Genomic DNA, 15,376 nt, shown 5'->3' with positions numbered 1-15,376 from the left:
CGGAATAATTCTCAACTTTCATCAACTTCTTTCTACACGACCTTTTTAATTGTGACTTTTGCGTCACTATGTCTGACTCTCTTTTTCATATTCTGACTGTCAAACGCATGTCTAATGGTTGAGCGACAGAAGGTGGGGGGAGGGGCGAAGGGTGGGACCCCACCACCACCCATCCCAAACGTCAAGCGGGATGCGGGTGGGAGGAGCCCGAGGCCAGGCGGACGGGACGGGACGGGGCGCCAGCTGGACATGCGTATCTAAAGCGCCCCAGATGCTCTGGGAAGGAAGGAAGGAAGGAAGGAAGGAAGGAAGGAAGGAAGGAAGGAAGGAAGGAAGGAAGGAAGGAAGGAAGGACAGAAGGACGGACGGACGGACGGACGGACGGCGCCGTGGCCAGACACAGCGGGAGTTTCAGAAGCGCCTTTATTTCCTCAGCTGGAGCGGTCGTCAAGTGCAAAGGCGTGCCTTGTCGTTCGTAACCCCCTCCCCCAACAAGTTTTACTCGGTCGGATGGTCCGAGGCAAATGTCTCTCGCTCTCCCCCCCTTTTCTGTGATGACATTCTTGCGACGTCTGCTTCTTCTTATGAAATGTCCCTTTTTCCCCTCATCCGAAAGATTGCGCTTTTGACCAGACTTGCCCAACACGATTCTTTTTCATTTCATTTGACACTGTCGGCTCAGCGTTTATTGGGAGCGCCCGATACGACGGCTTTTCTTTCGAGACAGGATAACTTGATGTGCAAGATCCTGACTTAGCTCTTTTGATACTTTTGACCCATTTCCCGACTTCTGGGCACAATGACTTTTCCTGGTCGGACGATGCCTTTATTTGCGCAACGTTAGCTCCGACCTACTTGAAGTCCCTTTTTCACCGTCGCCTCTGCCGCTCAGACGGTTGGTCAGCGGACGGCCCCCGTGCGGCTCCTCGTACCAGGGGCCCCACACCCCGCCGTTGTACTGCGGGTTAGAGCGCGGGTCTTTGGGCGGGTAGCGCACACGCACCGCCGTCTTGTTGTGCTGGGCCAGCCGCATCAGCATCTTCTTGACCACGTCCGGGTAGCGCTGCGACAAATCCACCCGCTCGTAGGGGTCCGAGCTGATGTTGAACAGCCACAGGGACTTGCCGCGGTCCCGGCGGACCCGTTCGCTGTGCTGCCGCAGGCTCAGCCGCTGGGTGGAGAAAAAGAGGTAGGTGGGACTAAGCCTCGGGTCGGCTTTCAGCCGGTAAAGTGCAGTAAAACTCCTGAACTGCTCCTGAACTGCTTCTAAACTGCTTCTAAACTGCTCCTGAAGTGCTCCTGAAGTGCTCCTGAAGTGCTCCTGAACTGCTTCTGAACTGCTTCTGAACTGCTTCTGAACTGCTCCTGAACTGCTTCTGAACTGCTCCGGAACTGCTCCTGAACTGTCTGTCATATGCCCCCAAAAGCCGTACCTGTGGGTTGAAGGTCTGCGGCGGAACCCAGTCGCCGTAACCGGGGACTCCCGTCAGCAGCTTCCAGTGGCCCACCCGCAGCGCCGCCCTCACGGCCGTGTTCCACAAGCCGTGGCCTGCCTTCCACGAGCCGTTTTTGGCCTTGACGTAAAGCGGGTCGATGTTGTGGAGGATGTCCCGGCGGGGCGACGGGCGCCCTTCGCTGATGGCTTCCCAGACGTCGTAGCCGTCCAGGCGCAGGTCCTCTTCCAGGGTACCCCGGCCCAGGGTCACCAGCGTGGGGAACCAGTCGGTGATGTGCACCAGCGAGCGACAGCGGGTGCCCTTGTTGGCCAGCAGGGGGCTGTGGACAAAGCCCGGCGCTCGGATGCCCCCTTCCCACAGCGTGGCCTTGCTCCCCCGCAGGGGCCAGTTGCTGCCCCCCACCAGGGGCTGCCCCCCGTTGTCCGACGAGTACACCAGGACCGTGTTGTGGTAGAAACGGTAGCGTTTGAGGGCCAGGGTCAGATTGCGCACGGCTTCGTCCAGGCACGAGACCATGGCGGCGTATTTGCGGCGCCGGGGGTTGGCGATGCCCGCGTAGCGCTCCAGGTAGCCGGCCGGGACCTGGAGCGGCGAATGTGCCGCCTGGTAAGCCAGGTAGAGGAACAAGGGCTCGCCGGGGTCGTGCCGGGCCAAGATCCCGATGGCCTTTTGCGTGTACATCAGCGTGGAGTATGAGCCGCGGTCCTGCTCCCAGGCGGCCTCTTCGCCCTGGTGCAGGTCGTAGCCGCAGGCCCCGGGACCCTCGCACTTGTAGCGGCTGTAGTAGTCGCCGCTTCCCAGCAGCGAGCCAAAGAAAGTGTCGAAGCCCCGCCGGGTGGGCAGACAGCCGCGTTTGTAGAAACCCAGGTGCCACTTGCCCACCATGTGCGTGGAGTAGCCCGCCTGCTTCAGCTTCTGCGGCAGGGTGGCCTGGTCCAGGGGGAGGCAGTTGGGCTGGCTGGCTCGGATTACCGAGTGCTGGAGCCCCGTGTGGATCTGGTACCTGCGAGACAAAGCAAAGCCGGCCGGCGCGGCCGTGTGTCTTTGACGTTCTCTCTTTTGTGCAAAAGCCGGAGGCGGCTTCGGCGGCGGCCTCGGCGGCGGCGGCGGCCTCGGCGGCCTCGACAGCGGCGGCCTCGGCAGCCTCGGCAGCGGCGACTTCGGCTTCAGACTGCGGCGGCTTCAGATTGCGGCGGCTTCAGACCGCAGTGGCATTTTTCAGACGGCAGCGGCTTCAGACTGCGGCGGCTTCAGACCACGTCGGTTCGCCGCGCGGTTAGTCACCTCGCTCGCGCTCCACAATTGTCAAATATCTCAAATCAGCTTCTCTACGTACTTTTCATCCCTTTGATGGATTCGCTTGCACGCTCACCGCTCTTCTTGGAAAAATATCAACGTTTGCATCGCATCGAGCATTGTCACTGAGGCGAGACCAAACATGGCTGTTTCATCCCGTCGGCCACTTCCCGAGGTTACGACACTTTGAGATCCTTTGTCGTTTTTATTTTCCTTTGATTTCACGATAGTTTTTGGACCAGGGTTGCTGTGTTTGAATCAGTGTTGCTGTTTTGTTTTTGTCCTCAGAATGCTCGGTCTTACTTTAGTTTTCCGACATGATTCGATTCAATCGCTGCCTGCCCGCTCACAGCGTCACTGTCTGCATCTGATCGATGGGCAAACTTCGTCACGATGTGGCAGCAGTCGACGACAGCGCGGAACGGCATGGCCACCAGAACTGACACTTTTTCCATGCCCGCTGCTTTGAAAAAAAATGTCTTTACATTTTTTATTGTTGTTATTGTAAAGTTCTGCTTATTTTTCACTGGGACCTTTTTGGCTCCACTGCAAGCATGAATGAATCAAGTCAGTTCAGTAGTGTTTCCCTCCGCGTGTTCCCAGTGTACCTGCCGGTCATGAGCTGGCTCCTGGACGGGCTGCACAGCGGCTGCACGTAGTAGTTGTCCAGCTTGACTCCCCGCGCCGCCAGTCGGTCCAGGGTGGGCGTCTTGATCTCGGAGCCGTGGTAGCCCACGTCCCGGAAGCCCTGATCGTCCGCCAAGATAAAGACGATGTGCGGCGGCGGCGGCGGCGGCGACGACGACAACGACGGCGCTTTGGCCAACTCCGACGCCCGCTTGGAGCTCCACGTGTGTGACACGATGAAGCCGAGGAGCAAAGTGAGCGGAACCCACAGAATCAACATTGCGCTACTGCAGCCCCGATTGCACTGCGGTCGCCTTTAGCCTCTCGCCTCTCCCATCGTCTTGTCAAATGCGTGCATCGACGCGTGAGTAGGCTGGCCGGCTTCGCGTCGATCGCGCCGCCAATCGCAAATGACTTCCACGCGCATTACTCTGGAGTACGTCCAAGCCAGATGTCTTCCATCGTGGGAGAAAAACGCTCCATGTTCGTGCTCGCCGAGCAAACCCCCCGAGTGCGTGCGTGCGTGCGTGCGCGCGTGCGCGCGCGCGCGCGTGCGTGCGTGCGTGGGCGGGTCCGTGCTGAACTCGGCGGCTGGGTGTGGACCTGATGGTAAAAGTGACAGCATAAAGGACGTTCTCCTCGCCAGCCAGTCCCAAACACATGGAACAAAGTCGTGCGTGCATCATCAGGCACGACAGCCACTGTCCTTTGCTTTTCAACGTCCTTTTCTTCTGAGGGTACTTGCCATACTGGAAGCTCTCCTCGATGCCGCGAGCTCTCCGTCATTGGCATAGCGGTTCCTTACATTTCAGTTCTACAAGTTGCGTCTTGTCTCTCAAAAGGCCCCAACCACATTCCGCACGCTTTATCAGAAATGGAAGCACGCCAGGCCAGCGGTTCTTTTCTTTCGCCTCGGCCCCGCCGCCCAGCCCAACTTTGGTGGGATTTGCAGCAGTCCGCAACTTTGTATTGTTTGAGCCTGTGCAAATTGAGGGGAATTTACAGTAGCCTTTTTCCGGGGGGGGGGGGGGTAGTGCCATTTTTGTGAGACTCACAGCGCACTTCTGAAGGGATATGCTGATTTTTTTTAATATTTTTACATTTTTATCAATTTTTCATTCCGAATGTGCACACTGACAAGCTTTCCACCGGACGTTAAGGCCCACGAAGGGAGCCAGGGAGCCAACCAGCCAGCCATCCAGCCAGCCAGCCATCCAGCCAGCCAGCCATCCAGCCATCCAGCCAGCCAGCCAGCCAGCCATCCATCCATCCATCCATCCATCCATCCATCCATCCATCCATCCATCCATCCATCCATCCATCCATCCATCCATCCATCCATCCATCCATCCATCCATCCATCCATCCATCCATCCATCCATCCATCCATCCATCCATCCATCCCATCCAGCCAGCCAGCCAGCCAGCCCTCCCCCATCTATGTATAGCAAGCACTCTACGTAGTTTGTCCAAGTGGAGTTGCCGTACAAGGTCCGCCGCAGATGACTTCCGCCTTCGCTTCGGGTAGCAGCGACGTCAAACGCCGATTTTTGTGACGAGGTACAGTCCGCCCGCCGCACATCACTTGTTTGCCGTCGTTTGCCGTACAAGGCACCCGTGATCAGACTCTGCTACTAATTCGGCGTCTTCTCTCTAATCCAAGTAGCTCGAGCTATATGGCCGGCAGCAAGAATTATGTTCCAGAACTTTGGCAGTTGACGTATAATTGATTTCTTTTTTCACACTACCCCTGGCCGTCCAAGTGAAAGGCGCACAAAGTTGCACCACGAAGCCGTTCTCGTCGTTCTATCGCAACCCAAAATGTGACTTTGACAGCGTGGCTAATGCTAAGCCAGGGCCGTGCTGCAGACTTTCGACTTTGACAGAAAGCAACATTATGCAACTGGGAGAGACGGGGCTTGGGGGTCGGGTCGGGTCGGGTCGGGTCGGGGTCACACGCACCGATTATCATGCTGTGTGGTTGAAAGGCAGCGAGAACATTGAAAGCGTTTGATATATTTACATGAAACGTCAACTGTCTCAACTCAAGTTAATGGTCACAACAATAGTTACTGACGGAGAAATACCGACAATCCCACCCCAAGATACTTTCCGTAACTCAAAAAACGGGTCCGGCTGTTAGCAAACGCCTCATAATATTAGTACTTGAGTAGATTTCACATATTGTTCTGTACTTAAAGATGTGTTTTACTTTGACTACCTCCATTTGAAAATGTCGACCAAATGAGTGGGGCGGGCCTGAGCGAGGGCATCAAACCCGATCGAGTGCCCTTCATTTGGATTTGCGTTTTTCTTTTAGATTTGCGCAAACCCACTGGGCGAGGATGGCTGAAACTGTCAATCATCCATTCCAACGTATAGTGGAGCCTCTGGATTCCCAGGTTGCAAATCAGCATTTCTATAATCTCTCCAAACTTGAAGATCCCAGATATGGTAAAATGTCATCCGTTGCCGCGGCTTTTCCGAGAAGCTTGAACCACTTCCTTCCTATTCTCAAACAAGGAGCCCGACATTCACGACGCTCGGTTCGGTTCTTTAGGGAGCTTGCCGTTCTGCATCCGCGTTCTCTTGGAGTCTGCCGTCAGAAACTGCGACGGCTTTCTGGTGAAACAGTCTGACGTGGAAAATATCCTCAACTGGAAGCAAAGCCAGACGCAGAAGGTGGAGATCCCGTTCATGCCGGCGCGCGTCATCCTGCAGGACTTCACGTAAGTCCGCGCCACTTCTTTCTGTCTGTCTGTCTGTCTTTCTTTCTTTCTTTCTTTCTTTCTTTCTTTCTTTCTTTCTTTCTTTCTTTCTTTCTTTCTTCTGTGGTGCAATTGCAGTCTTTGTTTGCTTTTTCTTGACAGCGGTGTACCCGCTGTGGTGGATTTTGCCGCCATGCGCGATGCGGTGGTTAAACTTGGCGGAGACCCTGCCAAAATCAATCCCGTTTGCCCGGCTGACCTCGTCATTGATCATTCTGTCCAAGTGGACTTTAACAAAAAGTAAGATATACTTCTTCCAGCTTTGAAATGCTCCGTTTATATGTCATGGTCTTTCTTTTTTCTCCCCTTTCTTTCCCTTCTTAAGGTCTGATAGCCTCCAGAAAAATCAAAACTTGGAGTTTGAGCGCAACAGAGAGAGGTTCCAGTTCCTCAAGGTACTCACGAGCCGTAATGGTATGCCGAATGCATGTCAGCGACGCACGTATAGTGGCGACGTGCTCGTAGGTACGTTGAAACGATGCGTCGGACTCGATGCCGTTGGAATTCCGTCGTCTGGAACCCGAGCCAAAGGTTGGCTGGATGGGACGCAGCGATTGAACGTAAAGTCAATGCGGCGGGCCCCGAGAAAGAGCCCTGGGGAATGCCTGTGCCATTTATGTTTGGACAGTAGATTTGAACAACAGTTTGATTGTAACGGGCATGGCTTTGTCTGTCTTTTATTTTTAGTGGGGCTCCCAAGCTTTCAGGAACATGCGTATCATTCCGCCCGGCTCGGGGATTGTCCACCAAGTCAACTTGGAGTATTTGGCCCGGGTGGTGTTTAACCACCGAGGCTTTTTCTACCCCGACAGCCTGGTGGGCACCGATTCCCACACCACCATGATCGATGGCCTCGGTGTTCTGGGATGGGGTAAGTCGCCCGTTTTGAAGGGAACCCGTCCAAATTCCGCTCGACCGTATCACGCGGTCATTGGCGAGGAGCGGCGTTCTCAATTGAGTTTGCTTGGTCTCCTCGGCGTAGGCGTGGGTGGCATCGAAGCAGAGGCGGTGATGCTGGGTCAGCCCATCAGCATGGTTCTACCCGAGGTGGTCGGATACAAGTTGCGCGGCAGCCCCGACCGCTTCATTACGTCCACCGACATTGTTCTCACCGTCACCGAGGTAACGGAGCCCTCTTTCGAGGAAGGAGCCTGCCTGCCTGCCTGCCTGCCTGCCTGCCTGCCTGCCTGCCTGCCTGCCTGCCTGGCTGCCTGCGTGGCTGCCTGCGTGGCTGCCTGCGTGGCTGCCTGCCTGGCTGCCTGCCTGGCTGCCTGCCTGGCTGCCTGCCTGGCTGCCTGCCTGGCTGCCTGGCTGCCTGCCTGCTTGCCTGGCTGCCTGCCTGCCTGCTTGCCTGCCTGCCTGCCTGCCTGCCTGCCTGCCTGCCTGCCTGCCTGCCTGCCTGCCTGCCTGCCTGCCTGCCTGCCTGCCTGCCTGCCTGCCTGCCTGCCTGCCTGCCTGCCTGCCTGCCTGCCTGCCTGCCTGCCTGCCTGCCTGCCTGCCTCAAACATCGAGCGTCACCTGTTTGCGTCTGTGCTTTCCCAGCATCTGCGCCAAGTGGGGGTCGTCGGCAAGTTTGTGGAGTTTTTCGGTCCCAGCGTGACTCAGCTGTCCATTGCGGACAGAGCCACCATCTCCAACATGTGTCCAGAATACGGAGCCACCGCAGCGTTCTTTCCGGTGGATTACGTCAGCGTGGAATACCTCAAGCAGACCGGTGAGTGACGAGTCACCAGCGCTGAGTGGATTTGGGGAGGCCCGTGATTTCTTTTCTCTCAAATCAGGGCGAGAGGCACAAAAGCTGGCCTACATTACAAAGTATCTGAAGGCCGTGGGCATGTTCCGGGACTACGGCGACGTCTCCCAGGATCCAGATTTCAGTCAGGTCTGCGCCACTGACGGGCATCCGACCGACCCGGTCTGGAAAATGACTTTGCGGCTCTCGTCGAAGGTTGTAGAGTTGGACCTCGGGACGGTGGTTCCGTGCTGCAGTGGGCCCAAGAGACCTCAGGACAAAATTCCTCTCTCAGACATGAAGAAAGACTTTGAAAGGTGTCTGGCCGCAAAGGTGAGTTTGCATTCTTGTTGATGATTTGACTGCTCGTTGAAACTCCGGTGCCCGGCGGCGTCTCGTCTCTCGTTGCCGCCGCCGGAGCATCGGAAGCTAGCCGCAGGTGCCGCGTTTGACCTGCTATGCCCGAAATCCAGCAAGGTTTCAAAGGCTTTGCCGTGGCCCCGGATGGTCAGAGCGCAACGGTCCCCTTCCGCTACGACGGAAAAGACTACTCGTTAAGCCACGGCTCTGTCGTGATCGCGGCCATCACCAGCTGCACAAACACCAGCAACCCGTCCGTCATGCTCGGAGCCGGTGGGTCGCCCCTTTTCAAATCGCTCCTCCTTTTTTCACGTCTGGATTATCTATCAATTGGGCTTTTCTTCCAGGACTACTTGCTAAGAAGGCGGTGGAGAACGGCTTAAGCGTGAGGCCTTACATCAAGACTAGCCTTTCGCCCGGCAGTGGAGTGGTGACCTATTACCTGAAGGAGAGCGGTGTCATGGACTATCTCTCTCAGTTGGGGTAAGCTGCAAAACTGCATTCGCCCAAAGGTGCTCAACATACGGAGACGGCGGGCGGGCGGGCGGGCCGGCGCTTTCGGTGCGACGCGTCGAACGAACCGACCCACGTAACGCGCAGAAAACGCGGGGCTTCGACAAAGAGCCCTGCGGGATGCCTTTGCGGTGCCACCTCGTCCGGCGGGGGAACCCGAGGCCTTCCCGCATAGCCTCGCTGGCGTGTCCCCGGAGGTGAGCCGGACCACCTCAGCGGGGCCGAGCCACCTCATCTGGCTTTTCACAACGCGGAGGCGGCTCGACAATGAGCTTCTCTCCAGCAGCCATTTTAGGCCCATTCCAAAACCATTGCTTCGGAATGCGGCGGCGGATCCGCTCATAAAAGGGAAAGCGTAACTGTCATTGGATGCCAAGGAAGCGGCTATGTACGGATCGCTCTCTTCTCTTTTCCAGCTTTGAGGTGGTCGGCTACGGTTGCATGACCTGCATAGGGAACAGTGGACCCCTCCCGGAGCCGGTGGTGGAGGCCATCTCCCAGGTATTACTGTCGTTTGCTTTGTAGCTGGTGCGCTAGAGGGTTAGGGTTAGACAAGACGCTGGATTTCACGCTCCTCCTCATTCATTCCAGCAACGCTTCTGTCCGTGCCTTTGTTTTTCAGGGAGACTTGGTCGCCGCTGGCGTCCTGTCAGGAAACCGAAACTTTGAAGGTCGCGTCCACCCCAATACCAGAGCCAACTACCTTGCCTCGCCGCCGCTCGTTATTGCTTACGCCATAGCCGGGACCGTAAAGATTGACTTTGAGACAGAACCCATCGGTGGGTGGATAGGTTTAGTCAATCGGGGAGCCGTGGCACCCTATTCAATACAAACGTCTGCTTTTTGTAGCCGTTAATTCCCATGGCCGAGAGGTCTTCTTGAGGGACATCTGGCCCACACGTGAAGAGATCCAGCAAGAGGAGACAAAGTTTGTCATCCCGACAATGTTCAGAGAAGTCTACCAAAACGTCGAGGTAGGTCGGCCTGCCTGCCGGGCGGCCTGCCGGGCGGCCTGCCGGGCGGCCTGCCGGGCGGCCTGCCGGGCGGCCTGCCGGGCGGCCTGCCGGGGGGCCTGCCGGGGGGCCCGCCCGCCCGCTCTTTTGCTCTGCCGGTCGTTGTTGAAGACGGAATGTGGTTGCAGAAAGGGAACGAACGCTGGAACTCTCTGGTGGCGCCGTCAGACGAGCTGTATCCCTGGGATGCCACCTCCACGTATATCAAGTCCCCGCCCTTCTTTGATGGCTTGGTAAATTCTTTTGGGCAGGGTGTGGTTCGTCGCCTGCCTGCCTGGCTGGCTGGCTGCCTGCCTGGCTGGCTGCCTGCCTGGCTGCCTGCCTGCCTGCCATAGAAGAGATCTTCATTTTGGAACACGCTTGCTGGTCTTTTCTTCAGAGCATGCAGTTAAATCCTCCCGGAGCCATAGACGGCGCCTACGTGCTGCTGAACTTGGGCGACTCGGTGACGACGGACCACATTTCCCCTGCTGGGAACATCACCAGAAGCAGCCCCGCCGCCCGCTACCTGTCAAGCAGAGGGTGAGCGAGCGAGCGAGCGAGCGATGGCAATGGAAGCAATGACGCCGTGGCGTGGAATACAAACATTTCATTGCCTTCCTTTTTTTTTTTCTTTGGTAACAGCATCAGCCCACGCGAGTTCAACTCTTACGGCTCCCGTCGAGGGAATGACGCCGTCATGGCCCGGGGGACGTTTGCCAACATTCGCCTGTTTAACAAATTCCTCAACAAGCAAGCGCCACAAACTGTTTTCCTGCCCACTGGTGAAGTGGTAAGCGGGCGCCCGCCCAACTTTGCATATTTGGGCAATATGAGAAATGGGGCTTTGCTGTGCACAAACGGATGAAGACTTTGATGCCACTCCCTGATGGTTGGTTCTCAATCATCATAATTTGTCTGTTCCCTCCCCGTGTCAAGATGGACGTTTTTGATGCCGCCGAGCGATACGGCCAATCGGGGGTCCCGCTCCTGATTCTTGCCGGGAAGGAGTATGGTTCGGGTAGCTCGAGAGATTGGGCAGCCAAAGGTCCATTATTGCTGGTAGGAACGCCCCTTCATACTAATAATGATAATAATAATAATATTGAATTTGATTTATGATGGACAAATCACCAAGTAACAAAACCGATCAAATATCATTAAAAACTAGCACAAGAGTATGCTTTCCTTGAAGGCAGTGAGCCACGTTCCCCCCCCCCCCCCAAATCAAGGGCATCAAGGCTGTTCTCGCCGAGAGCTACGAGCGGATCCATCGGAGCAATCTGGTGGGAATGGGAATCATCCCGCTGGAGTATTTGCCGGGAGACAACGCGGAGAGTCTGGGCTTGACCGGAAGAGAACGCTTCCACGTCGCCATCCCTGAGAACATGGCCCCCGGGATGATCGTGGCCGTGACGGTACGCTGTCTGGTGAAGACGCGCCTTCTTGTATACGACGCTTTCTCCTAGCTCTTCTTCTCCCGACAGTTGGACACGGGCAAAACCTTTGGCGTACGGATGAGGTTCGACACCGACGTGGAATTGGCCTATTTCCACCACGGGGGAATCCTTAACTACATGATCCGCAAGATGTCTACAAATTAACGTCCAACATTCAGTTCTCCTAACCTCAAGTTCCATTCCATTCCTCTCTAAGTGTTGTGTTATTCGTAGCATTCTATAAAGTGGCCTCGGTGGATAGAGTTTGCCTTGAGTCGGCGCTTTGTTTGTAGGTCTTGTGGCCTTCATTTTTGCCATACAGAGCTGCTCACGTAGCCGCTCGGCCGGTGCGGATTTTGCCACAGTCGAATGGCAGCGCGACCCCTGATACCATCACGGTACAGAGTTGTGCGACAACTGTTAACTGTTAGATTGCATTTGCATCAAAGGAATACTCCTGTGCAAGGCTTTTCCCATTGAATTCCATCACTTTTAACCCGTCCGTAGAGTGGCTCATGGTTTCGGGCAACACGTGCCCGACTTGCGTGCGGGTAGGGCGGCGTGGGATCGATCAGTGTTCCTTTGGATACGTGCGACCAGTTCAGGGTGTCGGGGTGTCATCTGCTCGTTGTCAGCTGGGGCGGGATGGGCTCCAGCAAGCGACCCTGAACAGCATAAGCGCTGTTGAAAATGCTATATACCGTATGTTTACATTTCACATTTTTACACCAGCTAACCATTGAGAGAAAAAAAACATTCTTGACTTTTAGAGTACCACCATCTTGACAGACATTGAAATACAACATGGTTGGCCAATGTGAAAGCCACTAATCAGAGGTTTGTTTCTAACAAGTGCAATGAAATATCATTTGAAGACACTGAAACGTTCTGCACAATTTGAACAGAAAAAGAAAAGGGCTTAAATCATTCATTTCCAATGCATTGGATGTAACAGTTCGATTGAGGCGAACTATAGATAAAAAATGGACTTTTATTCAAGCCGAAGTCCATTGTGCTAAAAAAGTGAAATGCAACTGTGAGCCACGGTACACTTTTGAGACTCACTGCTAGCGGATGAGAAACAATTCCGGCTCAATCGTGATTTTCAGTTGTGAAAGAATAACGTTTCCGACATGGGTTTGATTCCGTTTCAGTCAACATTTTACAAGCAAAAGAACTGAAACTAATCACTGTGTAGGAAGTAGTACCACTGAACAGATTTTTGTTGTTGTTGTTGAACGAAGAGAATTAAAACCAAACAAAGACGGCAGAGAAATCAAGCCAAAATAATCTTTTTTTTTTTTTTTTCTCCTTTGGTCGCTTTTGAGCGGAAGAGGCCTCCCTTGGTGCCATGACGTCGTTTCCGATGGAGGGTTTAGGGCAAAAACAAAAACAAGCTAGCCTGCTAGCGCGGAATTTCTTTTGAACGTCGAAAACCAGATCAAATCGCAAAGAAACGGAAAGAATGAAATAAAGGACGTTGTATTCTGCGCCATGAATTTACGGGGACTCTTTCAAGATTTTAATCCCAGGTAATGAACCCCAGCGAGCGTCCGAGTGGCCTTAGCCGAATGTCATCACACTATGTGTGAGGAATTGAACAAATATGGACCTTGTTCGGCTCCAGAGTTAAAAAATGGGAAAGTGTGGCTGCCGACGGTGCTACCATTGACTTTGAACGTAGCAACCCAACCGCTTTGAATTGTCACGCAATAAAGCCGACTACAAATGTGCGGATCTGTTCTTGACGAGGATTTCTTTATTTTCGGTCGGTCATTCATGAATTGCAATGATGTCCTCATTTTAGCGGCGCCATAGTCCAGTGGCGTCACTTCGCCTTGGGAGTGGTTCTTTCGGGTTGCTGGCCGTTGCTTGGAGAATATTACTTTCGAGTGTGTTAAATTCAAGTCTTGCTCTCGCCCACTGACAATTTGGCGTGAACCACGTGAGCTAGCGTCTCTGTCTGTCTGTCTGTCTGTCTGTCTGTCTCTCTCTCTCTTCCCCCCACAGCAAGTTCCTGATCTACTCGTGCCTGCTGCTTTTCTCCGTGTTGCTGTCCTTGAGGCTGGATGGGGTTATCCAGTGGAGCTACTGGGCAGTCTTCACGCCAATATGGCTGTGGAAGCTCCTGGTCATCATCGGGGCGTCAGTGGGCACCGGAGTGTGGGCGCGCAACCCTCAGTACAGGTACGCGCGTCGGTGATCTTGGCGAAATTGCCAGAGGTGGTTTTTTTTTTTTCATTTGAGATGTTGCGGGGACTCGAGTCATGTGAGCTGGGCGCGTTTTCCCGCTCCCCCAGGGCTGAAGGTGAGACCTGCGTGGAGTTCAAGGCCATGCTGATCGCAGTGGGGCTTCACGTCCTCTTGCTCATGTTCGAGGTGTTGGTGTGCGACCGTGTGGCCAGGGGGAGCGGCAACTACTTTTGGCTGCTGGTCTTCATGCCTCTCTTCTTCGTGTCGCCCGTCTCGGTGGCGGCGTGCGTCTGGGGCTTCAGGCACGACCGCTCCCTGGAGGTGAGATGCGCCTTCTCCAGCAACCATTGGGTGGACGGAAGGACGGACGGGGTGGTGCAAAAGTAACCACCTCCTCTCCCCCTAGCTGGAGGTGTTCTGTTCGGTGAATATTCTCCAGTTCATCTTCATCGCTCTCAGGCTGGACAGGATTATCAACTGGCCTTGGCTGGTGAGGGACAAGGAACATTTTGTCGCGAGCCAAAATATGACCTCCCGCTGCGACAGCGGTGAAGAGGCGGTTGAGAACGGCTGCGGTTTCTGCTGTTTTCTTCACATCACGACCGTTTGCAAAAAAACAACAAACGTTCCAGACGAGCGACTTGGGTTTGGGTTAGGGAGCCGAGTGAGTCAAAGGTCCGCTCTGCGTGCAGGTGGTGTGCGTGCCGCTGTGGATCCTCATGTCCTTCCTGTGCCTGGTGGTCCTCTACTACATCATCTGGTCGGTGCTCTTCCTCCGCTCCATCGACATCATCGCCGAGCAGCGGCGGACTCACATCACCATGGCAGTCAGCTGGATGACCATCGTGGTTCCGCTGCTCACCTTCGAGGTGAGCGCGAGGGAGGGAGGGAGGGAGGCAGGCAGGCAGGCAGGCGACTGGCCTGGTGGCTGACCTTTGCCGCCGCCGGGTGGCTGACCTTTGCCGCCTTCTTCTGGCCTGGCGCAGATCCTGCTGGTGCACAAGCTGGACGGCCACAACGGCCTGAGCTACGTGTGCGTCTTCGTGCCGCTGTGGCTCTCGCTGCTCACGCTCATGGTCACCGCCTTCGGCCAGAAAGGCGCAAACCACTGTGAGTAGAAGGCAATGAAAGCAAGAGGTTTTCTGTCGACTCCCAGCAATTTGTGACATGTTCTGGACCAAGTCCATCCTCATCAATTTGTTTGTCCATGTGACGTCAAAAATGGCAGTTATACAACGGCGCCGCTCATTCTCTCTTCTAGGGTGGTTTGGCATCCGCAAGGACTTCTGCCATTTTCTGCTGGAGCTCCTCCCTTTCCTGAGAGAGTACGGCAACATCTCATACGACCTCCGGCGCGGCGGCGGCGGCGACGACCCCGAGGCAGCCGAGGACCCGCCCGTCCCCGAGCCGCCGCCCAAGATGGCCCCCGTGTTCCGCAAAAAAACGGGCGTGGTGATCACGCAGAGTCCCGGCAAATACTTTGCGCCGCCGCCCAAACTCTGCATCGACACGCCCGACTAGACGGGCGCGGACACCGCAGGTCGAGCCGCGGGTCCAGCCGCCGCTCGATGCGAACAGACTGTGGCCCCGCCGCGTCGTTTTCAGAGCAAGGCGATGATGATTCCAGGCTACAAAATGGACGCCGCGTCGCCTCTGTGCTGGGACCAGCGGAGAGACGCGAACTTTGCGGCGAGGACTTTGGCCCCTCCCTCGTCGTTCCATTCGCTTGCGCTCCGGAGCTGACACTCCTGTTCCGTTTATTTCACATTCGCCGCTAGCAAAGAAAAGAAAAAAGAGAGTTGATGTCAGACATTTGATAACAAGAGGGTTTATTGTTCACTGACTCCAAAATCTTTGATGGAAAATGCACTTAATAGTTGAGAGAGAGGTCCTGTCTCCTTTCTCTCTTCCCCCCTCCCTTCTTCCTGTTGATTGTAAATAAATGAATGTCTCATCGGGGACCAGAGCAACCAATCGGCTTCCAGCTGATCAATAGAAA

The 15,376-nt window shown here is 55.2% G+C and overlaps 3 protein-coding genes across 5 annotated transcripts; 2 read left to right on the top strand and 1 right to left on the bottom strand.

The window, feature by feature from the left end:
- Nucleotides 1-16: 16 nt before the first annotated feature.
- arsj (arylsulfatase family, member J) lies at nt 17-3,891 on the bottom strand. Its single transcript, XM_085906135.1, has 3 exons — nt 3,362-3,891; nt 1,434-2,460; nt 17-1,171 (listed from the first exon to the last, which is right to left on the bottom strand). The coding sequence occupies exons 1-3, from the start codon at nt 3,658-3,660 to the stop codon at nt 827-829; spliced, it is 1,671 nt and encodes a 556-aa protein (XP_085762261.1). The 5' UTR covers nt 3,661-3,891; the 3' UTR covers nt 17-826.
- Nucleotides 3,892-4,424: 533 nt separating this feature from the next.
- On the top strand, nt 4,425-11,450 carry aco1 (aconitase 1, soluble). Of its 3 annotated transcripts, none has more exons than XM_085906124.1 (21): nt 4,425-4,940; nt 5,701-5,834; nt 5,941-6,109; nt 6,251-6,388; nt 6,474-6,543; nt 6,836-7,019; nt 7,131-7,270; nt 7,691-7,862; nt 7,930-8,030; nt 8,097-8,213; nt 8,354-8,513; nt 8,588-8,723; nt 9,170-9,254; nt 9,376-9,532; nt 9,603-9,727; nt 9,895-9,999; nt 10,146-10,288; nt 10,391-10,538; nt 10,685-10,807; nt 10,941-11,163; nt 11,233-11,450. In XM_085906124.1, the coding sequence occupies exons 2-20, from the start codon at nt 5,726-5,728 to the stop codon at nt 11,127-11,129; spliced, it is 2,571 nt and encodes an 856-aa protein (XP_085762250.1). In that variant the 5' UTR covers nt 4,425-4,940; nt 5,701-5,725; the 3' UTR covers nt 11,130-11,163; nt 11,233-11,450. The 3 variants fall into 3 exon arrangements, with proteins under 3 accessions (XP_085762250.1, XP_085762249.1, XP_085762248.1); XM_085906123.1 differs by having other exon boundaries at nt 10,917-11,163; XM_085906122.1 differs by having other exon boundaries at nt 4,429-4,940; nt 10,978-11,163.
- Nucleotides 11,451-11,608: 158 nt separating this feature from the next.
- On the top strand, nt 11,609-15,370 carry tmem185a (transmembrane protein 185A). Its single transcript, XM_085906126.1, has 7 exons — nt 11,609-12,716; nt 13,195-13,371; nt 13,485-13,698; nt 13,784-13,867; nt 14,070-14,246; nt 14,364-14,487; nt 14,639-15,370. The coding sequence occupies exons 1-7, from the start codon at nt 12,679-12,681 to the stop codon at nt 14,896-14,898; spliced, it is 1,074 nt and encodes a 357-aa protein (XP_085762252.1). The 5' UTR covers nt 11,609-12,678; the 3' UTR covers nt 14,899-15,370.
- The last annotated feature ends 6 nt before the right edge of the window (nt 15,371-15,376 follow it).

Source organism: Syngnathus leptorhynchus, chromosome 2 (genome assembly GCF_054491065.1).
Source record: "Syngnathus leptorhynchus isolate UIUO chromosome 2, UIUO_Slep, whole genome shotgun sequence".
NCBI lineage: Eukaryota > Metazoa > Chordata > Actinopteri > Syngnathiformes > Syngnathidae > Syngnathus > Syngnathus leptorhynchus.
Note: the sequence above shows the minus strand (reverse complement) of the source record. Positions and strands in the feature narration are given on the sequence as shown.

Bases quoted from the DNA above. Each gene is read 5' to 3' on its own strand.
- arsj (XM_085906135.1), bottom strand. From the start codon at position 3,660: ATGTTGATTCTGTGGGTTCCGCTCACTTTGCTCCTCGGCTTCATCGTG. The intron at 2,461-3,361 runs GTACACTGGGAA...TTTGTCTCGCAG, and splicing joins AGCCAGCTCATGACCGGCAG to GTACCAGATCCACACGGGGC. The intron at 1,172-1,433 runs GTACGGCTTTTG...TTCTCCACCCAG, and splicing joins CGCAGACCTTCAACCCACAG to CGGCTGAGCCTGCGGCAGCA.
- aco1 (XM_085906122.1), top strand. From the start codon at position 5,726: ATGGCTGAAACTGTCAATCATCCATTCCAACGTATAGTGGAGCCTCTG. The intron at 8,031-8,096 runs GTCTGCGCCACT...CTCTCGTCGAAG, and splicing joins AGGATCCAGATTTCAGTCAG to GTTGTAGAGTTGGACCTCGG. The intron at 9,255-9,375 runs GTATTACTGTCG...TTTGTTTTTCAG, and splicing joins TGGTGGAGGCCATCTCCCAG to GGAGACTTGGTCGCCGCTGG.
- tmem185a (XM_085906126.1), top strand. From the start codon at position 12,679: ATGAATTTACGGGGACTCTTTCAAGATTTTAATCCCAG. The intron at 12,717-13,194 runs GTAATGAACCCC...TTCCCCCCACAG, and splicing joins TTTCAAGATTTTAATCCCAG to CAAGTTCCTGATCTACTCGT. The intron at 13,699-13,783 runs GTGAGATGCGCC...CTCTCCCCCTAG, and splicing joins GGCACGACCGCTCCCTGGAG to CTGGAGGTGTTCTGTTCGGT.